The 27,375-nt window shown below is 43.5% G+C and overlaps 1 protein-coding gene and 1 long non-coding RNA gene across 2 annotated transcripts; one reads left to right on the forward strand and one right to left on the reverse strand.

Moving 5' to 3' along the window:
• Positions 1–7,460: 7,460 nt before the first annotated feature.
• Positions 7,461–12,677, forward strand: LOC113998338. Its single transcript, XR_003544420.2, has 2 exons — positions 7,461–7,575; positions 12,280–12,677. It is a non-coding gene; the product is annotated as an uncharacterized LOC113998338 (long non-coding RNA).
• Positions 9,351–13,265, reverse strand: LOC113998336 (cytochrome c oxidase assembly protein COX20, mitochondrial). The gene is made up of 4 exons (XM_027740986.2): positions 13,044–13,265; positions 11,117–11,231; positions 10,911–10,974; positions 9,351–10,457 (listed from the first exon to the last, which is right to left on the reverse strand). The coding sequence occupies exons 1-4, from the start codon at positions 13,074–13,076 to the stop codon at positions 10,316–10,318; spliced, it is 354 nt and encodes a 117-aa protein (XP_027596787.1). The 5' UTR covers positions 13,077–13,265; the 3' UTR covers positions 9,351–10,315.
• Between the last annotated feature and the right edge of the window lie 14,110 nt (positions 13,266–27,375).

A 27,375-nucleotide genomic window follows, 5' to 3' on the forward strand; every position in this document is an offset into this window, starting at 1 on the left:
GCAGCAGGAGCACTGCTGCTGGTGGTTCTCTCACTGCAGCCCTGTCTGCTGTATCTGCCGACATCTCTCATCCTAGAACAGGTTGTAGCTGCCCTGCATCGCGTGAGGGGGCCACGCACGTCTGGCTGCAGACTGAAGGCGGGTCTGTGCTGGGTATCCTGGGAGGAAGCACCCATTTAACAACAAAACATAAACTCCAGTTGTATTTCTGCCTTTGCTAGTAACAGTCGCTAGGATACACACTGTGTACAGGGAGGTGCTTCCCTGACATGCAACAGTCTTGGCAAGGAGCTCTGTCCTGGGTCAAAGGACTTTATAAATGCACTCTTAGCTGTGGGACAGCCAGGCCAGGCTTTGGTTCTGGGGTGCCATATGCGATCTCTACCCCCAAACCCCAGCTCTGCTGTCGTGAGCTGGCCCTTCCAGTGCTGCACTGCTTCCTGTGCTGCACAGGGAGTACTTGGCAGTGCTGCCACGTGTGTAGGAGCTCAGTGTAAGTGGTACCTGTACACAAGTTCCTTTCTGTGCCTACTGCAGGATAACTCTTAATCACCGAAGACATTTTTAGACATTGTGCCCAATTTTTCAGATAGCAGAATGAACCAGTGTTCTGGCAATGCCATGTACAGTCCAAGCCACTTGCATTTAAAAAATTATTCATGGTATAAGCCACTAGTTCGGGTATTTTTCTTAATTTCTCGCAACACTAGAGTGATGTTTTTAACTAGGAATAGGTGATGAAGTCATCTTTTAAGATTAGGAAGTTTCCTTGTTCATGACCTTTTGAAAAGCTAGGCCAGTGCTTTCTAAAAGGGCAACCTCAGACGAAACCACAAGAAATCAAACTGAGTTAGAAAGAGAGGTGAAGTACTTTGAGACTACTGCAGATGTTTAACTGCCAGGGGCTGGGCTCTCCCAAGCGAAGAAGTGTGCATATACTGTATTTGTGAACTACCAAGGGAGGAGCAAGTACTGCTGGAGATGATTTGGCCCAAAGTGCTGTGGAGGACAAGGAAAGCTCCAGGATGTCAGAAAAAGCTGCTGAGGGGAAAGCAGAAACTCAGGAGCAGCTTTGTAAGTCAGGTGTTAACGAACTGGCTGTGGTGAACTTAAAGTAGCACCTCTCTCAGTCATGCACAGTTCTCATCCTAGGCAAAGCCCCCTGCCCTGTGCAGGTGGAGGGGAGAAGGACACCTACGCTTAACAATGGCAGATTAGTGGTTAGTTTTGTGCAGCTTTTCTCCTTTGAAAGGCACGAGCCATCTCCCCCAGTGCAACAGGCCTCTCCAAAGCCAGCCAGGGAACTGGCTGAAATCAGGACTAGGCCAGCAATTAATCTGGATGCAACTCTTGCCTTAGTTTGTCTTTCTGCCAGTGCTGGGAGCGGCAGGAAGATTCAGTGATGAATCGGTTGCTATGTTGTAGCTTAAAAAAACTCAACTGTGGCTTCAAAAAGATGCTAAATACTTAATACATTGTCAACATCAAAAGCAGAAAACAAAGCAAGTGTAAAAAACCTAGAACTACAATTACTTGTGCAGGTGACTTGATATACAGGCGTTACTTTAGACAGTTTTCTGTTCCCTCTTCTGGTTTGGTTGACAATCTTTGATCTGCAGAGTAATTTTGGTCCTAGAAGTCACTGAAGTGGGTAAGACAACTCAGCCAATTTTTCCCTCAAACTTTTTCATGCTCAAAAAATTTTTACAACTTGGTAGTGCAGGGCAGATCCAACTTACGCTAATGACGCGGGGATCTTCTGCCTGGTTAGCATGCAAGGATTGAAAGGGTACTTGTTTTTCTCAGTGTTAATTCCCCCTTTGCTAGGATCAGATGCCTGCTTAGTAGGACACCTCTGGTGACTGCTGTGGCATATAAATGCAAGTATGTGTTCTCTGGTCTGAGTGTGGCCTTCATTTATGTCACATTAGCCTATGTTAACTCCTCTGCCACTCTGTGCTCTGGAGGTTTTCCCCCAGGTTTTAACAAATACTTGTTTGCCTTAGATTAGGGAGGTCTGTGCTGGCACTTAACAGACCACAAGTTCTGAAATGGTGCTGATGCCCAAGACAGCTGCAAAATAAAAAGGCTCAGAATACTACTGAAGATCTCCCTGGATGTAAATGCATGCCTAAAGTACCACTGATTGTTTACAAGGTGGGAGATGCATGAAAGGTCTGATTCTCTCTTCATAGTTTCCATGTAACCTACTCAGACACAGCTAGAGCTATATTTGGGCTCTGCTGAACTTTCAGCTCTTTGGGGCTGTTGAGCAAGCAGGTAAGATAAACCTTGTATTATAAAAGGACTTCTGTCTTTGTGGTAAGAAAGTACTAAGAGATGAGGGAGAAGAAATGAGTAAGCCTAGAAGGAGGGATTTACTGCAATAATTTTTTCTGAAACAAATGACACTTGGGGTTTGCTGAGAAACAACGTTCAGAAAAGTTGAGCTAGCAGAGGCAAGTCCACCTGCAGCATCATGTGCAGGTTGCGAGCAGCAGAGCTATGTACCCCAAAGCCTGGCACCCCCACATTGTGCATACTATGTCTTCACTGCATCCTCCCTGCTGCTTTGGAGCACCTGGGGGCCTCCAGCCCAGCCTGGGAGCATTGCATCGAAGGGAACAAGCAAAACAGGATGTTACTGTCTCAATCAAGGTTGCCCTCTATACCATACTGGGTTCTTTCTGCCTTGTTTTTTTTTTCTGTCTCTCCGTAGGTTGTAGCATTGTAGAAATTTTGTTTCTGGACATCCAGTCCATCCTCCTGCTTGCAGCAGGACTGGCACTAGTGCTCAGGTCAGCTGTGGCTTTGTCTAGATGAAGCTTGAAAACCTGCAAGGGTGGAAACTGCGTGACCTCTCTGGGCAGCCCAGTGCACTGCCCTTGGAGTAAAGCAGTTTGTCCTGCTGCCTGGCCTCGAGCTCCCAGGCTAGAGTTTGTGGCTGCTGCCCCTGCCACGTCACCTGCAGCTATCAGGAGGCATTTGGCTCCATCTTTGTAACTGTCCTGCAGATAATATTAGGCTGTTACTAGGTCACCTCACAGCCGCCTCCTCCTCGGACTACATCCAACTCCTTCCACTGTTTTTCCGGAGGGTAGGCAGTTGGGCTCCCTGGACATACCTCAGGAGCCCATCATTGGAGCCTCTATAGTTTTTCAGCATCCTTGTTAGGTGAGAGGCCCAAAGCTGGACAGCAATATTGGATACACTGCCTTCTCAGTGTCACATGCCGGCAGATAAGCGCGTCCCTTGATTTGTTGGCCACGTACTTCCTGATGGAGCCCAGACTGCAGCTTGACTTATTTGCAGAGAGAACACTCCCCTGGCCCACGTTCAACTTGGCATCCACTGTAAGTCCTATCCTTTTCAGCAGGGCGGCTATTCAGCTTGCTGCTTCCCAGCATCTAGTGGACACTCTATTATGCAAGCAGCTACTATGTAAAAATAACTATAACAATAATAATAACAGCAATATTTAAAATCTAACTTATTAAATAGATAAACAGTAAGTCAAGCACCTCAAAAAGAAACATTAGTTTTAAATTACTTGTGCAAATTAAATGTCTCATGTATTCTCCCCGTTTACTTTGTGAGACCTCGGAGAAAGCAGCTAAAATAGTGCAATAAGAACAATTTCAGTACTTATGCATCAGTGAACACAACACTTAAATATCAAAAACCACATTTGGATTCCAGGCCTAGGACATTCCTTCAATCGTACCTTTTGCATGAACGTGCGTGCCCCTTTTTTTTCCAAAAGGTATCTCCTGTGTGGAGCAGGGGCCGCCAAGTGCCACACCGGCTGCCGACACTCAAGATGACTGGCTGGTTCCCGTATGTGGCTGCGATAGGAGCTGCTTCCTCCAAAGGAAAGGAGGAGGTGGAAGGAATCATTGTTATCCAGTGTTCCAGTCGGAAGGGCTGCATGCTGAGCCCAGCCCTGCTCAGCACTGAGAAAACTCCACAGTCTGTTTGGCAGTGGTGGAGGCCGGGAGACACTTCCTGAAGATCAACATCTCCCCAGTGGCTCCTGGACATTCATGGGAGGGGGCTGCTGCTGCTGCTTCAGCAGCTGCGTTGGCACAGCCATGGGATATTTATGTGCCTCCACAGCCTGGCAGCTAGCCAGCCTGTCCTTTTTTATTTTTTCCTTCACGGAAACACCCGTGGAAGGGAAACGAGATGCTCCAACTGTTTCTTTCAGCAGATCCTAGTACAGACAATGAAGAGAAGTTTTCAGGAGTGATCTTGCCTTTATAGGTGCTTACTGCCTTGAAAGGTGTATTATCTAGCAAGTACAAGTATCCTCTAGTTCCAGAACAAACCAATGAAAATTACACTGCTGAAAGCAACTGAAGGGCTGATGGGGGAAGGCAGAGAGTGGATGGGCTCCTCCTTGAATGGTGGCTGTGTCTTCAGTGTTCCAATTGGTGTGAATTCCTCTGGAGGCCACCAGTAGATGGACAGCGTTGCTGATGTATCAGTAACTGAACTCCTCCAAAGTTTGTCCAGTTCACTGTCATATCATCCTTCGCTCTGCTGGAACAGAACATTGCTCTGAGGGAGCGGCTTCCTGACCATCTGGTAGGTGGCCACTCTGTGACCCATTTAGATGCTCTTGATGTATATCTCTTAGAAGATCTTGAGAGTGCAGGTGTGGGTGACAAGAGATGTACAGACTGAGACATGGTGTCCCTCGCAGAAGGACGAATGGTGATACAGAAAATGGTGAGTAGAAATAAATGGTGACTGGCTTTTGGGAAGGGGAGTACCATTGTTCTTGTTAGTGGGGGTAGGAAGCCTTCTACCCCCTCTAGTGGTTCAAGGGGGCTGTGTGAGGTGTAGGAAGAAAAGGCTGAGCTTTTGCTTTTTTCATCCATTTGGGAGTCTTAGTAGGCAGTTACTGAAGAAGATGGCACTGGGATACTACTATCAGAGCTAAGAAACCGAGTCAAACAAGTTCTGTCATGGCCTCCTCAGTGCTGCCTCAGGGGCAACCCTCAAGGGCTTTATATCTTGGATGAAATCACTATAAGCCCAGCATGTAACAATCACTGGTAGTTCTGGATTTCTTTGGGGGACCTGAACAGGGTATTATCCCCTCTATTTCAAGGAACAGGCTGTTGGCTGGCTTTTTTCCTCTGTACTTGCTCTGTGAAGGATTCCTGCAACAGCCATTTGTGGTAATGTATCTGCCTAGTAATAAACCTGTTATTTTCTTTTCATCTTCAGCAATATTCCTACTATCTCAGCCAGAGCCTGAATGTTTTCTGACAGGGAAGGGGATGTTAGCTTCCCTTTAATCACATGAGTAACATACCCTAAATGCTCTGTTGGCGGGGATTGTGGGCACCCGGACTGTGAATTTGTTCAGATCAAGAAGCAACAGGCAGATGGGCTGAGTGGATCTCTCATCCTGTTTCCACAGCATCTGTGCAGTGTCACAGTGATGAGGTGGTGGAAGAAGATTTTTCTCACTGTTTTTTGCTACCTGGCAAAGGTAAAGGTGGTAAGAACCCTTGACCTGGATGACAGAAAGCCAGAATACAAGCCAGAGTCATAAAGCTTGTAAGTGAACTCCAAAGACCTGTCACATATGTATACGCAGGACTGAAGGCCAAGGTGTGTCATGGATAAATGCACATCCTGACCACCAGAGTTAATCACAAGCCATTTACCATCAGCAGGAGATGAGGATCTGTTTTCCAGGGAGAAAACTCACATTGGCCAAGAGCACACCTCCTGCTCTATTTTAGAGCATTTGACAAAATAAACAAGTTTAAACAACAAGCAAAGCATGTGTTTCCTTCTCTCCAGAGCAGGAAGAGGGGGAACCTTTGGTTCTGTTAAACAGATCAGCACAATATACAGGCTGGATATTTTTGGAGATGTGGCCAGCCTAAAGAAAAGGATCCCTGCAGTGGTAATTGTTCGCTCCCACAGTACATTTTAGGTACTGCCAGTGGGCTCCTGGCATGTTCAGGAAAGTTGAAGATTCTGACGCAGCCTTGCTCATGATAGATGACAGAAGCTGGAAGGATTAAAATAGCCTCAGAACAAACTGCTCTTAATCTTTAAAACAAGCAGACATAAGGATGCCATGACCTATTCCTGCAAGGAACAGGCAGACCCACTGCTGGATGGCTCTCAGGCAAACTATGAACCTAAGCAGAGAAGAAACAAAGAGTGTGTGAAAAAGTGGGAGCCTATGAACAGTCTTAGGCAGGGTGCTGTTAGCCACAAACAGAGGTCTGAGTATCCCTCAAATTGTCTCATCCAAAGTTCTACTCCCATCAGCCTGCTGCCCCGCCTCCATTTGAAGGTTTAGCAGCCGTACTTGCTTATAGTGTAATATTTTCTTTTTAAGTGTAAGAAGGATATATATTCCAAGGCCTTGAGTCACCTTAATTAAAACTCAGCTCCATTTCTGATACTTAATAAATTCTTGGTACTTCAATTAGGAAAAAAAACCATCAAAGGATCATCTTCCTGATATCTGAATATACTGTAAAACTTTTGGTTTGATCACTTTTTCAAGGCAAGAACAATGGATTTGTTTCAAACTTTAAATGGAACACAGCAAAAACTTTCACTGGTAACCACTTAGCTCTTGATCTAAATACCTGGACAGGAATTAGAGAAGTATGGGAATTAGTCTACTAAGTTGGAGAAAATCTTTTGCTTGGGAGCTCATTACAACTGCATTCACACAGTACTTCATTGTTACCTGGGTTGCTTACACCAGAAACAACAAACGTGCTTCCTCCAGGCCTTAAAAAAAAAAAAAAACTACCAAAAGCCAGACTCAGTGACAGGAGATGACCTTTCCTTTGCAGCACCCGAGGACTTGGGTCTGTGTGACACACACAGAATAGCCTGGAAGCCTGCAAAATGCAGTGAGGGCCAATGCCTCCCCAAAATCACTGCCTGAGTAAAGATGTAAATTATGAGTTTGGAATGTAACAAGCTGTAATTGCCTCTGCTGTCACCTTCAAAAGAGTTTTGAGCCTGTTGCAGCTGTCGATGGCTGAGGCAAGACCTTTGCTTCAGTGAGAGGCACTGAAGAGCAGAGTCAATCTGCTCACATGCATCTCTGGCAGCGGGGTTGGCAATTAACCTTGGATTGCCACGTTTCACCCTGTTGCCTCAACAGGGACTTTCCTTCCTGAAGGACCTGGAGGACACACGGTGCCCTTGCGCAAGCGTCCCGAGTGTGCGCTCCTGCCGGAGGAGGCTGGCACACACCTTTTCCCAAGAGTATCACCACTGCAAGGAACGGGAAGAGACAAGGTGTGGAGGAGCTATGGGGGCCATAAACGCATTTCTTTATTTTGCTGGTGTTGTAGGCTGCTTTAAGGATTTTACTAACTTCAGGGATAAAAACTAAGTGTGCTTGTCAGTCACTGTGCAGTGACCAACTGATGTAACTGTCAGTAAAATGAACAGGATTTTAACAGCTCTACAGTTTCAAGTTGCTGTACTTCATTCTCTCCCTTCTTATGGCTCATTCAGAGGGCTGAAAACCAAGCATCTTCAGAATCACTATTTCTCTTCCTTTCTAGTAACTGTCTGGTAAGTTTTAATTTAAAGAATATTTTGAACATCCAGAAAGCAAAAACTATCACATGGCATTAGCAGCAACACTTAGAGATCAAGTCTGAAAATAAAATACAGAGGCTTAGTATACATTTCCACCAATAACTCAGATTTCAGAAATTAGCAGTAAGGGATGAGCAGCGATACAGCTCACTAATTTTAAAAAAACAGTTATGTAATTGTTTTCAAATGTTAAAATTACTTCTATAAAGTTGCTGTAATTTTTATTTTCTTATCCACGTATCCTAATTTATGACAACTAATAGCTTTGAGATTTTTTTGTTTTATCCAATCCCTCACCTTTTCAATGTGGTAACCCATCAGTCACTTTCAATTCACTTTCCACAGATGGCAGGGAAGCAGCCTAGCCAGCACTTTCAGGAATTATTGTGAGACATTTTCCCCTGCGTGTTTAGCCATAAGCATTCTTCCCTCTGCTGCAGGCCCCTCCTTACACCGAGTCCTGCTCACAGCTTCCTTGCCTTATATCTCCACCCTTTCCTATTCAGCTAAAGCCCCGACTTTTAATTAGCTCAATTCCACCTCAAGTTTTAGTACATACTGAAGCTCAAACGTGTTGGCCAGGCTGCCTCTGCATATTGCCTCTTTCCCCATTTTTCTGTCAACATCTGGCAGGCTCATTTTACATTCTGCACAGTGAAGCAGAAGTATTACATTGGTTATCTACACAGTGCAAATACATCTAGCGTTTCACAGTTACTGGCCAGAATTGCTAATACTGTAGTTAAGCTGCTATTGAGCTAATATCCTTAAATGCAGTAACTTAAACCAACACCAATTAACACCAGAGAGGATTTAATGCTGCAGTTTTCCCCAGATTTTTTGATTTACACAGTATCATAATGCTTCTCTTTTCTCCTAATCAGTCACAGTACTTGTGTATTTTGAAGGATGCCATGATGCACATGCTCCCTCCTTTCCCATCAGCACAGAACACCATTCTCTTCTTTCTCTACTACTGCTCTTTGCCAAAGAGTAAATTTTCATCTCTGTGCTTTTGTTGCCTAAACTCCTCTAAGCTGAACTATGACCTCACAGCCAAAAGACCCCCTGCTTAGGTTGCACTTTCTTTTCTCATGTCAGATAGGAGAGAACTCAACCATGTATTAAAACAGGAGCTTGCTAAGACCTGCTTCATGGCTCGCTCAGTTTCCCACTGCTGCTCTAAGGGCTTTATGAAGCAACACCTCCCATCCCAAAGGGAAGGAGCCTCCCTCCCCCTTGGCCCCCTGCCCAGCACAGACCCAGGGGAAACACTTTCCTGAATTAGCTACCAATTCACTTCTGAGTTCGGATTTTGCAGTGAGGACAGGAAGTGTTTCATTGCACTAACTGAAGTCCTCTGAACACTTTTAATATAAAATACTGGAATTAATGTCCTCAATAAAATATATCTTTATTTTTTCCTCCAGAAGAAACAAGAGGAATAGAGGGGGGAAAAAAAGAATTAGTTTATGCAGGTTTGTTTTCTTCTTGGATGAGGCCAATCCACAGAGGGTAAAAGTTTAATTTTTTCAGTGTAAATAGCATGTTTGCTTAGTGCTCTCGCATATATTTTCCAAATAAATAAGTAGAGCAATACTGCTGTTTATATCTGGAGTCTCAAACCTTCCCCCACCAACCTGAGTCAGCAACAGATCACGAACTCTCTCAGATTAAGTGCAGAATGGGGGGAAAGGACTATTTTTGCTCAGTGAATGCCTTTAGACCAAAAAATTCTTACAGTATCATAGGCTATAAATCATTTTATGAAAAAATAAATACAGCGTGTCAATCCTGCAGACAGAAGCAAGCAAGGAATATGATGTCATCACTCATCTTTTTAACAATATTCAATTAGACCTAAACTGTATTTCCAAATAAGATGGTTTCCTTGAAATTATAGTCATATTCCTTTTAACCATAAAATGTACAGTGAAATAGTTAAGCAGAACGCGCCTTTAAAAAAAAACACAAGAACAAACTACTGACCATTGGTACTTACAAATAATGTAAATTATTATTCCACAGCTGTAGGGATTGTCTTAAATAGTAAGACTTTTAATCAAGTAAAAAAATTACTTATTTACATAATTTAGATTGCTTCTGAATTTTATTCAGATTTTATTCTTAGTTTCATATGGACAGAACAAACATGGAAATCCTACAACTTCACAGTGTATGTAAGTTATCTGGTTATCCTGCAGCTGAAATCTTACAAAGGCCGCTGATCTCACCCATCTTGCACAAGCAAAGCCTTCATCTACTGTTTAAATACTTGTGTTTTACTAACAGCACTGTTAACAGTAGCACCGAAGATACACTTACTGAACAGCTGATGAAAATATTTTCCTGTATTTAAATGAGATGTAATTACAACTTTGCTAAAATGAACCACTCTGTTTACAATGGAAGTTAAAAGCAGTCCCAAATCACTGCCCTTAATCCTCTCAGTAACAGAACACATCAGTTCCCAGATGTTTCACAGGAAGTCATTCCTAACTATGTGCACAGTCACACACTCACACACATACATACATGAAACAAAGCAAGGTTTGTACAGACTTAAAAGATTCACTATGAATTTCTTGCTCAGATTTGCCAGGAAAACCATGATTTGTCAGCTTTATACACCTCACATGTTTACAAGGCAGACTGACATCTTTGGATCACCTTCTCCCAAAGCTGTATTAGACCACAACTCCTCCACAGCAGCCTATGAATCGCTTCTTTCATTGCCAGTTTGGTTTTTTTCTGGATCAAGATAACTGCCTTCAAATAACATTCTGTTTTTCATTCCTTCTTTAAGCATTCTTTGCCGGATCCTTTGTTGAGCCAAATTGTACCTGCAGTAAAACCTAGAGGGGGGGGATGAAAAGAAAACATGATTCCCTGCCTTATATGAGTCACGGTATCAAATCAGACTTATTCAGCCAGTTGAAACGTTGCAGTCACATATAAAAATGCTAGTAAAATTCAGCATGCTGCCTTTGGAATTAGGACAGAAGAACGGGGTATGCAAAGGAAAAAAAAGAAAGAATTAAGAAAAATGGAAATAACTGGGTGGCTTGAGCTCTTAGGATTCAAGTTTTTAAAAAATATATGAACATGAAAATTCACTCACATTGAACTGTTTCCCTTTAAAAAAGAGAAATATCTTGAGGAGAAGGAAGAGGATGCTTTGCTAGGCAAGTTTTTTAATGGAGTTTCAAAAGCAGTGTGAAATACTGTTTCTGAAAACAAACATGGGGATCATGTAGTACAGTTCAGCCAACACATGTCTGTTAAAATTGAAGAAGCATTTTACATACCAGTATCCTAACATTGTGGAAATAAAGCCACCAACTGCAAAGTCACAAGATCTTCTAACTCTACCTAAAAAAACCCAACAAAAATTCTCCAAAAAGTTAGAGGAAAAAAAGCCTTGGATCACTTCCCATTATTAATAACACTTAACAGCAAATAGGAATTTTTTCTCTTGCAAATAAATATATAACCAGAAGGAATAAGTACTTACTAGTTGCTAAAAAATGTCCAAGACCCACAACTAAAGACCCCAGGGAGCCATAGAGCACAGATTCTCGTGCACATGGGACACTTTGAACATCAAGAAATCCCAAGAGTTTAAAGGACTGTAAGACACAACAAAAAAACACACCATAAACTTAAAAAAATCACTTTTGTAGAAGTCTATGATGCCAACTCCATTCTAAAACTGACTTGTTATTTTCGTAGTCAAATAGACTGTATTTCCAAATACAGTTGAGGATTTACTGCCTGCACAGTTATAGCTGAGGAAAAGTGAACAAGCACAGCTGTATCAGGAATGGTTTTGGAAGAACTACTAACTTACGCAACATAATTTTCTACAAACCCGTTGATCCATCCTTTCTACTGAATATTATAAAATGACTACTTAATTTTCCCCCTTTACATTCCCCCAAAAAGGAAGGGAGAAAACCCTTAAGAATGCAGGATTTTTGTTACATCACAACACACAAATAAGGCTACAATCAAGTACACAGTTAGTTATGCCATGTAATTTTAGTATATGAAAAGGCAAATGTGCTTTAAAAAAAATTGAAATTACTAGAGAATGAGCATATAATAGAGAACCTTGTACTGAACAGTAAATGAAAACGTTTATAAACCAGTAAATTTTAACCTAACCCTATGTACAGCCAGGGGCTGGGCACAGAAATTCTTCTATACATAACGAGTAATTTTCTTAATTAACCTACTGGTAAAAAAAAAAAATCAAACTACTACATATGCTGCCTCCTATCTATAAACTGACCTTTTATTTCACTCAAATGGCAATTACATGTGGCATTCACAAAGTCAACTGCGAACTGAAAAGTATGATTTTCATTTCAGAGACGCCTACTCTGGCTTCTGCATGTAATTCCTATTTCCCACCTGACAAACATCCTTGCAAATGCAGGCTGGCACCACAAGCAGGAGTGAGAAACTGCATACAAAAAAGAAGCCTCAAGATGATATGAATCAGGGTCAAGGTGGCTGCACCACAGTAACATCAGCACATCTTTCTGCTATCATTCTTTTGTCAGTGATAGTGCAAGAATACATCTTCGTTGTGTTTAAATCCTTAAAGCATTAAGTGCCATGTGTGCAACTGTATCTAAATTCATCAAAGATGACTGGTTTATTTTTTTAAAGGTATTCTACTTGGTCAAAGTGGATTTTAAAGATGGAGAACTACAATCAACTGTTCGTGGAGGGCTGACATCTCTGAGACAAGTCATCACAAAACTGGTAATAGGGATGACAAGCATCTGACAACAGCTGGATTTGTATGCAAGTATGGAAACCCCCATCGTTAGTTTTACCCACGTTCCCTATGGAAAAACTATCAGCTGTTTCCACATAATCCCTATGTACACGCCAGACAGAAAGGATGTGGTCTATGTTGGTCGAATCTCCTAAACAGCAATTTCAAGTACTCTCACAAGGAAGAAGTCACTGGATATGCTGCTGTTGTTGGCCAAGGAGGTATCCCTGCTACATCCGTGCAGCATGATGCACTCTTTTAAAATAGCATTTCACCTGTTGCCGAACTGGAAATCATTTGTTCTGTCTCTAACCACCGTAATCACCGGCGTTAAGGAGGTTCCAGTGTCACGACGGCGTTTCGCCCACAGAGAGAAACTCCCACGGGGGGGTCCGGGGGAAAACAAACACACACAACCCCTCACCCCACCCACTCGGCCCTACAGAGCCTCGGTTCTGCCGTGGGTTTCCGTGTATTGTTCTCTAATTATTTCCTCTGGAGATAAAACAGCGGGTGTGAGGGTCACGGCTGCTCTGCCACAACCTCCCATGTCCCCAGCGCGGGACTCCCGCGGAGACACGGGTGCCCGCGTAGCTCTTCCTCATTCTCCTCCTCCTCCTTCTCGCCCCTCTCCGCCCCCCCTCTCCATTACCTTCCTCGGCTCAGAGTCGCCCTCGCCCGCCATGACGCGGCAGCGCCTTCCCGCCCGCACCAGCGAGCCGGGGCCGCGCCCGCGTGGAGAGCGGCGCCGAGGAGCGGCCGCTCCGCCCGCCCCGTCTCTATGGCGCCCGCGGAAGGGGCGGGGGCGGCCGCGCCGGCGCCATTTTAGGTCCCGGCGCCGAGAGAGATTCCAGCGAAAATCCTTTGTTCGGCGAAATGGGTCACGGAGCGGGGGGCGCGCGCGCGGGCACGCGGGCGGGAGGCGGAGCGCCGGGCTCATCCCGCCCCTCTCCTCCCCTTCCCTTTCCACTCCCTCCCGCTCCAGGCGCGCGCCTCCGTGGGGCGCGGGAGAGCCGAGACTGTGGGTAGCGTCTGGATCCTGACTCCCGATTCTTGGCTGCCGGCGGGCACCCGGGGCTACGGGAGACTGTGCTCGGGTGTACCGTAAATGCTGGAAGAGGGGCCCTGCCGGAGTCCGGCTGAGCCGCGTTGTTAAAAGCCAAAAGAGAAGTCACAGGGGTGGGGGATGTAAACGCGCTCAGTGGGTAGCACCTAGTGGGAGAAGGAGGTGATGGGATCCCTCACGGCGTGTAGGTAGCCTGAAGGATGCGGGGATACACCCCCCAAAGGCAGATGGGGGAGAGTTGATTGTCCGTCTCCGCAACTCAGAGTGCTGGAAAGGGACGATGGCTTGTGCTGCTGAGGGAAAAGTACCTCGGTGGCAGCGGGAAGCAGGAAGTGGAGGAAGAATCGTTTGAAGAGAAGTGCTGTGGAAAATGGCCTCTTGTGAGGCCATGTACATCTACTTCAAGCAAAACCCCAGTGGGTTCGGAAGGGGTGAAACCTGTGTTAAATCACTTGAACATGGTGGAAATTACCTATTAGGTATGTGTAATTGTATCTGCAGTAAGGATGTGAAGAGGTAAATAGAAACAAGTGACTTAGGACAGAGTTACAGTTCTGCAAGATACTGTAAAAATACATTTTGCCGCAAGAAAACAAGTTTCTACCCGCCAAGAAGTGAATGACAGGGTAGGTTCAATTTAAGATCTTTTCCATCTTAGCGATGAAGTATCACAAGGATGAGAGATGTGTAATATTGCTCTTTGATTTAAAAAATAGTGTGTCTTGACCTAGGAGGCATGAGATGTCTTCAGACCTTGTTAAATATTATTATGTATTTGGGTTTTTTTTAATCCTATGCTAAATAAAACAGTCTTTTTCACACACTGAAATTTATGTCAATTTGAATTTTATCTCATTACTTACATGTTTGCAGGATTTTGGAAACAATGTACTTTCACACATAATCAATTTTCATGTATCACTAGCTGAAAAGTGCTACTGTACATTTGCATGAGCTATTTTAAATCCCACATGGATTAGAAACAAGTCTCAATCCTTCCCAACAGTCCCAATCTAGCACTGTTTTGTCATCTTTGTAGATCTTGCAGGCAGTGCTCTGAATTCACGAAACACACTGATTCAATACATTTACTATCCATTTTAAAAAGATCAGTAGGAGTCACTTGAATTGTGAGTAGCTTGACCTGTTTAAAGCTAATGTATATTATGTATGTAGTGCTGCAAACACAGGATATTTGCTGTAATATGTGAAAAACAAATTATTGGTATAATCTCTCATTGGAAAAGTCTGTAATGTCTGGTTTTATCTTAGTTGGTTTAAAAATTAAGCAGTGACAAACACTGAGGAATATAACAAGGAATCATAAGAACGTGTTAGTATGTCTGAGATTAACAAGGCCACAGTGGTGAGAAACAGACACTGCTTTTACTGCTGATGAGGTGGCCTGGCCTGCAGCAGTTCATATTTTGAAGGAAAACAGTGGAAGGATGTTTTTTTCTTTGAAAGAGGAAATTGGTTTTAGCATTAAGGTGCTGGAGAGCAGAGAACACAGAGCATCTTCTGACTGATAGTCAAAAATAGGCTAGGAAGTGTGTGGCTTTCCTTGTATGTTATGTATCCCTTTTCCAAGCATTCAAATCACACAAATTACACTAAAATATCCATTGCCAATAAACATATTCAATTTTTTCCCTCTCTTTTTGGTATTCAGTCATTACTCTGCTTTACTGCTGCACCTCACAGTTCTGCTTCACCTGATTCAGAAGCCGCTCTAAAATTAATAACTATTACCCTTGGTGGAGTTAGAAGTACACAGAGGGCTGCTTGTCAGTGCTTGGGGTCAGTGAAGATGCTGGAGCTGGAGCATCCTTAGCTTAAGAGCAGAGGGACCACTGATAGGACATTTTGGGATAGCCTGAAGCGTGCAGCCATCATTCCCTTGTGTCCCTAGGGGCCTGAGATGTCTGCGTGTGCAGAGGGCAGGGGGTGGTGTCCTCTGGCACATGAGGAGGGCAGGGGTCTTGAAGTGCAGGCCTCATACTTCTGCTGCTTTTACCCTGATGTCCACTGGAGACTCTGGAAGTAGGATGTTCTTTTCACATCCTGGATTCAAATAAAAGTGCGGATAGATAGTTCTAGCTAGCTGAAATGCAGGTTTTAGTCTGTAAGTTGATAAAGCAGGATGAAGTTGTGGGGGCATGTTGCATTTAGAGGGTGATAGCACAGGGAATGTGAGAGCTGCTGGATATGCCTGCTGCCTTGCCAACATGACTTGCTGCAAGGGCTGGACCAACCTTGGCTTAAGACTTTGGTACACCTGGTCCAGCAAAGGCATATCCCAGCATTGTACCTGCCAGTGTGCCTACAGGGACAGTGGTTGAGCAAGAGCCCTGCATGGCTTCCTCCACTAACAGGGACCTGTGCTGTTTCTGGAAGCTGGGCATCTTGTATATGCAAATTTGGAATTGTCGCCTTGGATTTCTGAACCTAAAAGACACAATAGACATATAAAAATATTCTTCTTTCTCCTCTTGGAGCTGGATACCCGTGGCAAAACCTGCCTATACATGCTCAGTTCTATCAATCATAGGGTGCTGATTGCCACTTGCTCTCAGCAGTTTGAACTTTTCCTATATTTATGCAGTTCTTATTTTTATTTGCAGTGATCAATAAAGTGTAGCGTCCTTAGCTGTATGCCTGTCCATCCTGAAATTGACAGCTTGGGAATGGTTTGGATGGGTCTTTGACTGTAGTCTTTGTTCTGTCACCCTTCACGCCTGTGTTTAAAGGTTGGGCCAGGCAAAACACTTGTCAGTCCAGCAGCAGGAAAGAGACCACGGTGTACAGGATATGAAGCAGCTGACAGAAACCTGGCTCGCTGACTTCGCCAGTGCTTATTTCCTTCATCACACAGAGAACTTTATCGAGGTGTCTGAATCTACATACTAGTAGGTATGTATCTTGTCACTTCTGAAACAATTTTGGGCTACACTCCCAAGGAGGAGGAAGCCATCACACAAACGTGGAATTTCCTACCTTTAGCACCTCTCGGTCACGTAAGTTATTCCTATACCATAAGCTGTTTATGTAGTCTTGTGGAAAAGCAAGCACATGCAAAAGCTGTGACAGCCTGTCCTAAGAAATACATTTATTAGGTTGTGGATGATAACCACATTTAGGTTGATGGCCACCACAGACCTTTCAGATAACTAACCTTCATGGTGAATTCAGCGTCTCCTGAGGGCTGCTCTGCCTGGGTAGTTTGCAAAGGTCCTCCTGGTCTGTCTGTAGCAGTTGTTAATGACCAGTGGAGGCTGCTCTGTCTGTTGGTATCCACAGATATCCTTTCAGCTCCACATGCAACTTAAACTGTTCTGAGGGGGACTGCTGACACCAGAGGTAGTCCAGGCCTTCCTCTTCTTTGCTGTGAATCCTGTCTTCTCCTTTGTACCACCAGCCCTGCTGCCTGAGAAGCTGAAAGTTAACACTACACAAAAAGCTTCTTCCTGGCCATGGTGAGGGGAGAAACAGGTTGGTTGTTTTTTTTTTGAAAGCAAGTGCCAGTTTAGATCAAGTGCCTCAAGAAATTGCTCTGTTGAAGATGTTGTTTATTAAGTAGCAGGCCATCGGTAGTTGAGGCATGCCTCAAGGCAAAATTGGAGATGTCCAGTGGGACTTTTTATCTGTCTTCATAGTCACCCTGAAGCTACTTAAATACCAGTCAAGAGTAGCTTGTGCTGACCACGTGCCATTTTGTAAGCCTTGAAAGCAAGGAGTACTTTGCAGCCCAGAAAGCCAGCTGTATCCTGGACTGTATCAAGCCACATGGTTGAGCTCTAATCTACTCTGCTCTCTTGAGACCCCACTCTGGGATCCTCAGCACAGGGAAGATATAGGCCTGTTGGAGGGGGCCCAAAGGAGGGCCATCTGAAGATGATCAGAGCGCTGGAGCATCTCTTCTGTGGAGACGGGCTGAGAGCTGGGGTTACTCAGCTGGTAGGAGAGAAGGCTCTGGGGATATCTTATAGCACCTTCCAGTACTTAGAGGGAGCCTACAAGAGAGCTGGAGGGGAACTTTTTAGCAGGGCCTGTTGCAATAGGACAAGGGGTAATGGCTTTAGACTGAATGAGAGTACATTTAGATTGGATATTAGGAAGAAATTCTTCACTCTAAGAGTGGTGAGACACTGGAACAGGTTGCTCAGAGAGTTGGTAAATGCCCCATTCCTAGAAACATTCAGCATCAGATTGGGTGGGGCTCTGAGCAGCCTGATCTAGTTGAAGATGACCCTGCTTATTGTGGGGGAGTGGATTAGATGATCTTTAGAATTCCTTTCCAACCCAAGGTACTCTATGATTCTGTGTTTCTGTGGTGGTTTTGTGGGTGTAAATGGTTAATATGATGGCTGCAGAGATACTGTGCAGTAGGTTGGGTCAGAGTAACCACCCTTGTGGGGACAGGGCGGGCACAAGGAGTGTGAGCAAGGTGCTGTTGCCAAGGCAGTCATCAACCACACTCGTGCAACTGAATAAAAAAATTACTTTTTTTCCCCCAAGCATTAATGTTAATGCAAATTACATTTCAACTGCATGGCAATTTTATTCTGGGTTGGCTTCGCTGATCATTTCTGTAGGTTGACTTTGCCTAACTTATTCCTAACTGCTTGTACAGATGATCTTTTCATCTGCAACACATAAGAGATTTTAATTCAATGTATTCCTCTGAAAGCTAAGGAAACAAGGGGAGGCTCCTAATAGCTTTATTTTTTTCTGCCAGATCTCTTAATCTGTTTATGTTATTTAGGCACTTGATTCAAAAAGGAAGAGGGATTTATATTATAAAAGAAGACATATAAAACATGGGAGTTATAATTGAGTTATGCAGTTAGATGTAGAGCTACATTTAAAATTTCTTGACTTATTAGTATCAATTGGACTTAAGGATGATTCTGACTAAAAATAGAACAGAGTTTTTCTTAGATAACCCTTTTTTTCATATAATGTAAATTACTTTGCCTGTAAGGTGTGTCTTTAATGTATTAGTGGCAAATACTGATGGACACTTAAGTTTTCTCGTATTTCACTATAATCCACTTCAAGCAGATGATGGTACTATTTATTTCTGCCATTTTTGGTCCTTTTTTTAAGTTGCAACTTTGTAAGACATGGAACTTTTCTTTTGAAACTGAAGACGTTAGGAGATTTATACTGTTTCTGAAACAAATTTGAATAATGACCTAGTAACCATAGGGTCAGAAACAGGAGTGGAAGGGACTCCCTTTTTGCCTCAGAGCTATTTTCCTTAGGCCTATTTCATTCCTAACATGTTCATCTAATTTTCCTTTTAAACTTCCTCTTCCATTTCACATCTTAATTTTTCAAAATACAGTAGCTGTCTTGAGGTTTCTATCATGAACAATGTGGAGGGGATTTATTATGAACTCTGCACCTCATGTTCCATGTCTGTCATATGAATGTGTCAGGCTTAATCTTTATTAACTCCCGAGGGAAAACTGGAGACTAGAGTTAACAAGGTATTTGTATGATAATTGTTTCTTTTGGGACATGGTTTCTGAGAATTCATAACAAACTGGAGAGGGTTGCACCACTAAGAAATTTATTTAGAAATAAGGTGTTTAAATAGCACAACAAAATTAGGAAATTCATAGTGAAAAAATATATTGAAGGTTATTAAATGCTCAGGCACCCTCTCAGACATAAGAATTCCCTTGGCACAAGTCACTGGAGGCTGCAGGGGTGTTCTGAGGAGATGTCAGAAGGTGTGCTTCTCCTATCATTACACTTTTCTCTATATATCCAACACTAGATAAATTAACTTTTTTGTGTTACTGGCTGCAGTTCTTGCATTTTTGCCAAGATTAGGCTAAAGCCCAGTGAAGGGAAAAAACCTTCTCATTGCTTTAATGTACTATAGTCTGGACAACTGGTTCATTTGTAACACAGACAGTGACATAATACAATGATATCACTGAACTGAAGGGTAAGAGAGGAAAGAAATGGTGTGCCAGGAGCCACTTTGGTAATGTTTTGTATGCAATGTGCTGTCCAAGAAGGTGTATAATTAGCAGCACAGAGGGAGAGAGGAGTCACATTCAAGGAGCAGAGCATGTCAAAGTAGACACTCAAATCAGACAGCTGGAGAGGATGTTCAGAAGCCATGCCTTGTATCAACTTGAAAAAATGATGATGCATCAGGTAGATCTCATTATATCTTGTTTGGGGTTTTTTTCAATTTTTTTTTTCCTCTTTTTTTTTTCTCTTTGGAAAGTGGAGGAGGGTAAGGAGTTTGTAGGTTTGATTTTAATTTTGTAATCAGGTTTAAAGTGGATTTCATCGACTTATTCCCACCTCACATGGTCTGGCAACAGACTGTCTGCTAGTACCCTGCCAGATGCAAGGTGTTTTGTTGCACTGGAAGTTACAGTATAGTCCTGAGACAGCCACTGTCCAAAATACAGTCAGCCTATGTTGTTTCATTGTGCTACAAAGGCTGGTTTCAGTCTGCTAGGGCAGGATCTCCTACACAAAATAGCGCACCTTTGGCAAGGGGTAAAGGAAAATAATTTGCTCATGGCTTCAGAAGGATCTCACGAGAAACAGGCAGTCTGCAAGGCTGAGATTTGAGAGTTCAAAGTCAAACACAATGTATTATTTCCAAACAGTTGTTCCAGATTTGCAGGCACCTAAAGTCCCGCTGTGGTGTCCAGATTCCCTGGCAAGAATTCAAGGTTTTTCTCGTTCATGACAGGAATGACTTCATGTCTTGCACACTGAGAGTGTTAGTTTAGCATATAAATATTTCTGTACCTGGTGTGGTTTCTGCTGCTTTTTGAGAAGAAGCAGAGATTAAAAATACCTCATATCTCGTTGCTTATTGTTTTGGATCTGGTATTTTTCACTCTTTTCCTGATGCCTCACTGTGACCTGGCCTGAAGGTTGAGTCAGTCTGTTGGTGACTGGCTACCAAGGGCTACAACCTTCTGTCATATTTTGATTTTGGAGGATCCTCGTTTCCTGCCTAAAGAATTGGATGCTGGGCTAAAATCACATCTATGCATTAACTCTACAGAGCACCTGATGCAAGACAGCCAAGCAGAATTTGGCGGGAGGGAGGGTACGTGTAGTGCAGAAGCTGAGTTCTGATGTTTTGGAAAATAGTAGGACAACTGGAGCTTTTTGGGTTGCTGGGGGAATTGTTCCTGAGTAGACCAGGAGGATTTGTGTGCACCCTCTGCACTGAACTGTTGATGTCCCCCTCCATGTGCCCAGTGGTGCTGCTCGGGAAACCTTCAGAAGTCTCCCTAGTGCAGAGCCTGCTGCTGTTGTCCTGACCAGTGAGACAGCTAGCGGCTCCCTAAATTGAGTTTCAGACCTCCTGAGCATGGGCATCTGTTCAGTGGCCACTGAACTGTGCAGAAGGGTTTCTTTCTTTATGCTAATGGTTTTATTTTCCCACACACTTTCCCGTGCTGGTAGTTCTATTTTCTCAGCATGTCTGACTTGCGCCTTCTCAGTACCTCTGCAGGAACAAGTGCAGAAGCTAAACACATGCTTAATTGCCTCACTTATAAACTGTTTAAAATTCTTAGATAGCTGGATATAATAGATGTCTGATAGATTGGTTTTTCTGGTCTGCTAAAGCTAAAATAGCCTAACATTGGTCAGAGGTGGCTGGTGAGTTATTCTTCCAGTCCTGGGGAAGTCTGGGTTGTCAAGAATTTTCAACAACAAGCGTCACAAAATCCGGTGCTTCAGAGAGGGGACAATTCTCAGGTGAGAAAAGGAAAGGAGTGCTTATTGTGATGAATGGTCCTTCAGAGCACTAACTTGGGCTTACAGTAGTGTAATTCTGAATAATAGCGTTGGTTCCATCCAATTCCCTCTTCATTCTTGTGCTTGGGAACAAGAAGTACATTCCTGTAGTTTATGGTTTCCTTTTTACATTTTTTTGCCTCCTATGTGGGTATTTCAAACTCATGACTCAAGATGATCATTGCGAGACAGCAGTTTTTCTTAAATCCCCCATCTTTTTCAAATGCTTGTAATGAGTACTAAAAGACTAATGCTGTTCAGACTTCTGGATTTTTGCTTTTTTCCCCCCAACCTAACTACAGGCAAGCCTCAGATTTGGAACATATTAGAGGTTTCTTCAAAATCTTATCTATAACTGGCATAATTATTTGCTCAGACAAGTCATGGCGAAAGACCAATCCCTAAGAAGAACCTCAGGCATTACACTGTTATTTTTAAGTCAAATCATGGAATGGTCCCCAAACCTTCACCATTTCACTTATTAGGTTTTTCTTCAAAAAATGTAAAGGTGCTGTGCACTCAGAGGAATAGAATTAAAGCACTTTGATTTTATTTAAACCTCAGTAACCATCACCTCCTTAGTTACTAGGGGCGTGTCTGCTAAGAACAATGCTAAGAACCTGTCACTGTACTTTTAAGTGACTGTGATTTCAGATACAGAGCTAAGACAGGTAATTAACAAAATCGTGCAGACTGCAGTTGAGAAAAGTGCTAATATTTTATATGATCCACAAATGTGCTGCTTTTTCACTTAATTTCACATTCCTAGACAATTTTAGTCTGTAGTTACAAAGAATGGCATATGGATTGATTGTAGCTAATTTGTAAAGGCCCATCAGATAAAAATTGTCCGGAATCTGCAAATTTATGTAAGTGTTGGTTAAACCTAATTTTCTCATAATTAAACCAGCTCTGTTTCTGGAAAGTTTCTAGAATCCACTTAACACACATTCCCTGATATTTTACCAAAACAATAACCTCATAAAATCTTAAAGCTTACTGATAACTTCAAATTTATTGAGGTTGTTAGTATAACTTTTGTGAAAAAACAGGTTGGAGGGAAACTTAATAAAAGTGCTGCAAGCAACAGCCACAGATGGGGAAATTTATAAAGGTTAGAGAGGCTGGAGGTGGAGCTGATGGCTCCTGCCCTGGAAAGTTTGAAGGAATCTTCTCAGCAAGGAAACTTCCTCCTGCTCCTCCATGATCAATAGCTTTCTGCCTCTGCCCCATTTCAGCTCTCAGGAGAGATTACCTATCCTTGCACTGACAGCTTCATGACCACACATGCCCCATGCTCCCTCCCCGTAGGATCCTGATAGACCTTTTGTCCCACAGACTTTGCCTTCTGCAGGAAAAAGCACCAAGGTATGCAGGTATTTTCACCCTGGGAGAGTTCTGGATATCTATTCATCCAGGGTCAGGAGAGGCCATCGGCAACCCTTGGGCCATGTTCTCTGCCCCCTTCCAGGTCCCACAAAGAATACAAATACTAGTAAAGTGTGCAGCTCTAGGCAAAGATCAGATGTATAGTTACAGAAGTGGGTCAGTGAAAGTGTCCAAACACCACAAAGACTTCTTGGTACTGCTGTACCATTCCCACTCTATGCCAGCTGTGCCAAGCCCCTCTTACAGATCTTGTCATCGATCTTCCATGGTTAGAAGATAGCACACTTAGTCCAGGCTTAGTTGATAGTTCAGAAATACTCAGTTCTACTACCTTTTCCAAAGACTCTTCTTGCTTCAGAAAGTATTTTACAACCACATTCGAAATTCCCCAGGCTCCTTGCCAGCAGTTACTGACCAGGGGAAAATTCTCCTAGTTCCTGGAAGTGAAGTTCTCATATACATATTGCCCTTAGACAGAAAAACTGAATGCATGAGTCGGTTTTGAACAACCAAAATGCCTGTATTGTTTTATCACTCATCAGGATATACAGACTTCATCTGTGTCATTTGCTCAACTTGCTGCAGCAGTTCTGGGTGTGTATCTGCCAGCCCTGGTTTCTTCTGCCATTGCTGAGGATACTCAAATCTCACTTCTATAGGACAGTGGCTGCACAACAGTATCAGTGAGCTGAAAGAGTGCTTTGGTGTTGTGAGAGAATATTGATTTGGGAGAGAGTTCAGTTATTAGTGTGAAATATTATATTTGTCAAATTCTCAGTTAACAAGTTGCACAAGTTGCTCTTTACAAGGCTGGTGTGTGATTTTCCCACACTTCCCATGCTGCTATGGGAACCAGTTTTGAAACTCAGAGTCTCCACTCCAATCACAACTGCGGGTCAGGCAAATTCTAGTCTGAAAATTGGTTTGAAAGTTCATGTGTTTGGCTGAACAGAGGCAAGAAAGACCAGCTGAACAATCTGGGAGTCAGACATGAGCATTCATTTCCTGATCTGAGGGTTTGACTGTCTCAGTGGCAACTAAAGGCTTTGAGAGCAAAGAGGGATGTATAGATTGGTACCCCGAAGCTGGCAGGGTTGCTGTCTCTGCTGGGATGAGTCTGGATGAGTGTGCTGAGCTGGGCTGACCGTGCGCTGCTGTTCTCCACTTTTCTTCACATCCTGTTCAAGGCTGTTTTATTAGACTAGAAAAACAGTTAAGTCTGACAACACAACTCTCTAAACTACATTGTAAGACAGAATAAAAGGGATTCCGAAAACACATCTATCCTTTACTCAGTGGGCCCTTAGAAGGCAGATAGACACAAGGCTTTCCTCTACAGTTTCCTTGAGTCCCTCTAGGTTTCAGTCCAGGCTCCTGCCTTGACTTCTCAACATCGCCTTGCCTTCTGACCAAGTTTCCTCCTTACATCCTTGGTTTGATACAAAACCTGGCTTCTCTGGTTGCTGTCTAAAACCTTGTAGTGGGTTGGTTTCTTGGATTTTTAGGCCTTCCTTAGCAACGGGGTCAGGAATCTAAGGAAGTATTCCATATCATTCCTTTCCGTAACACAATATATAAAAAGGCGCAGATAAGAGAGTTCGCTCTCTTCTCTCTTCCAGTGGCTGAAGATGACAGGTCCCTCTCGCAGACGGTTTTGCTTGTATAGGCCAAAGCCTGCCTGCTCCGACCTGCCGTTATCTCCAGTCTCTCCGGGAGGCATGGGGGGAGTTGGCTGCTGCCTTACACAGCTCTGCTGTCCCGCTCAGGGAAGTATTCAATTTGTTTTTATATTTATTCATTAGCTCTCTATTAACGGGTGTATTTGGGAGGTATTTGTTTTTAGGTTTCTTTTTATCCCTGTTTTCCCCCTCCCTTTTCCCTTTTTCCCCCCTCAGGAGCTCCCTGTTGTGTATAATATATTCAAATTGTATATGTAACTGTAAATATATGTTATATATATATATATTTGATATAATCCCATTTAGTTCGAACTTCTTTCAGTTTTTTTTCCCTGTGGTTCATTGTTTGTTTTTTTTCCTTGCTTGAGGAGAGCAGGAGGGGGGAGGAGACAGCTTGGACTTGGCGGGAGAGCCAGGCCAAACTGATACAAACCTTTATGGGACCTATGGGATCTACCTCATGACTCTGTTCTGATCCTAACCATTTAGACAACAACCTGGCACTATGCTTTTCCTAGAAGCTTATAAGAGCTAAGCCATGGCTGGACCAGCTGGATCACGAAGCCATGCACTTTGCAAGCTCATCAGGAAAACTACTGATCTGTTCCGCCAGGGAACGTGCCCACGTGGGTGAGTAGTGTTCAGAGGAGGTGGAGCGCTTTGACACAAATTGCTCATCCAGGAAGAAAGGTAGTAGGCTGGAAAGCTGATTCCCTCACATCACCCTCTACTCTCCCTGGCGAGGCTCCAAAGAACATCTGAGCCTCTTCTGACATGAGCTGGGAGGAAGGTTGAGAAGGAAATCTGGGAAAGGCTACATGACGGAGAGCTCAATCCTGCAAATCCTGTCTGTGCCAAACAGGTTCCTTTCATGTATATGTGCTTTGTTACTCCCATAACAGATTTAAATCAGCTGGAAAAGTACCTTATGTACTAAACCAAGAGGGACCCAATGCCAGCGTGTAGGCAACTGAACAGTGCCCTGACTGTCCAGCAGCTTGAGTCCAAAGAATGCAAGCACAGCTCCCCTCTCTACATTTAATCACTTTCTTTTATATATATATAAAAAGTATAATGCATTATTCTTTTGCTGTCCTCTTCTGTGGAGTGACTTTTATGCTATTTTAAACACTTTATTGGTAGGCTAAGCTTACATGTAAAATCGAGTCTGTAGTGCCTGTTCATGCTGTGTATCTTCAAATGCTGCAGTTACCAGCATTTGTGAGCTACACGCTTCTTCCATAAAATACCATACCTGTCTTCTGAGGGGCTTGTTCCTCCTTTGATGGACTACAGACCATCAAGTTCTGCTTCAAAATTAAGAGGCATCTGATTGCTTATTAGTCTTACTGTGAAGTTCTTTATGTCTTCGGTTACATGGCTACAGTACTTAGTGTTAATACTCCCCAGTATTAACACTGCATAAGGAGGTGGAACACTCCACAACAGAGTGCACACTGCTCCCAGGATTTCTAATTTTACATCCTCAGATTTTGTAGAGCCTCTCTGAGGGAGTCTCTCCAGAAATGGAGTCAGGGGTAACCTGGCATTGCCATTTTGAGTGGATTTTGCAGCAGAGATGCAGAAAAATATTCACAGTAAGGTACCAGGATCATGTGGCTCTCCCTGCACCAAGGAACATGGAGACTTTTCAACAACAAACACTTGTTGGTTAGTGCTATGATCAGCTGTCATTTGCAGGACTTGAACAAAAATATTTGATGTCTGATTTTGCTGCCTTCAGCATTTCTGTATTACTGACAACATTTTTGTAGAATGTTGGGTCAGCTCCTAGAAACATCAAAATTCATACTTGAAATGAATTCCACCCTGTTGTCACCTGTTTCCAGCTGTTTTCTGTGATTTGCCCGATTAGTATCCACTAGGAAGGCTGTCCTCCCGCTGAAGGTATTACCTGCAGGTGCAAGCACTGCATTACATTGAGCAGGCACAGGGTGTCTGTTCTGCCGCCTTCCACAGGAGATGCAAGTTGCTGTTGTGGTGGAGAGCACAGCTTGTCTTCACACCACCAGTCCTGAGCATCAACCCCAGGCCTCCGCCACACTGCCTAACTTGGGCTGTGGTGTTTCTGTTGTTAGGTTAAATGCCTCTTTATATTTTCATGGACTCGTTCCAAATGAAACTTCACTGAGTAATTAATAATGTGGAGGGAGAGTTAAGCTTTTTAAGTTCTGCGTGTTTTTCTGCCAATTATTCCATCAAAGGCTGGATCGCTTTGTTGCTACAGAGCTTCTCAGCGAGGCATGACCTTGGTTTATTCAATAATACATGTATTTCTGAGAGCAACTTAGATAAGTTGGCCTATCTAAACTTTTTCATACAAGACTGATTTTTGACCATTCAGTGGCCATGTGAAATATGAAAGCAAACACTGAATAAAGTGTTCCCTGCTCAGTATCTGGGTAAGAGGGATGGGCAGCCTCACAGGGGCTGCACTTCTCTCTAAGCCACTATTGTTGCCTTTACTGTTTCCACTGAAGGTGCTGAAGCACAGTCTCCTTGCAGCCTCTTGGACATCTTGCCACGTGCTGCATCTGCTGGCTTGGCCTTTGCAGGGCAAACAATAGATTTCAGCCTTCAGAGATGGCAATAGTGCTGCCTCTTGTGCTGGCGTGAGCTGAACCCAACAGTAGGGAGCTAGTGGGATCTGGAAGTTTCTGTTTTTTCCTTCTCCACCTCCTCCTCCTCCACCCCTTCTCTGCTGCCTAGGATTTGGGGCTCCATGGGCTCTCAGTGACACAGGGCAGAAGGTGCATTCGCTGCCAGCAGGTTGTCTCGGGGGTACCTGCAACTCCTCTGAAACCGCTTTTACACCACGTGCAGGGCAAGTCCCTCTGTACTCATTACAGCAAAGCAAATCTGTGAGCTTTAAATCTCAGAAGTAATTTCCATAACATCATTTCTGCAGCAGCTGGTTTCCATGGAAACCAAGAAACGACTGGCAGCGTGTATAGTAAAGAAGACAGCTGACCTGATTGTCCTTCCCTGGCCCCTGCGGCCGGGCTTCCTTCCATTTGCACGGGCACATCCATTGC

The sequence above is a fragment of the Pipra filicauda genome, unplaced genomic scaffold (assembly GCF_003945595.2).
Source record: "Pipra filicauda isolate LSUMZ 115617 unplaced genomic scaffold, ASM394559v2 scaffold351_size757598_pilon, whole genome shotgun sequence".
Taxonomy (NCBI): Eukaryota; Metazoa; Chordata; class Aves; order Passeriformes; family Pipridae; genus Pipra; species Pipra filicauda.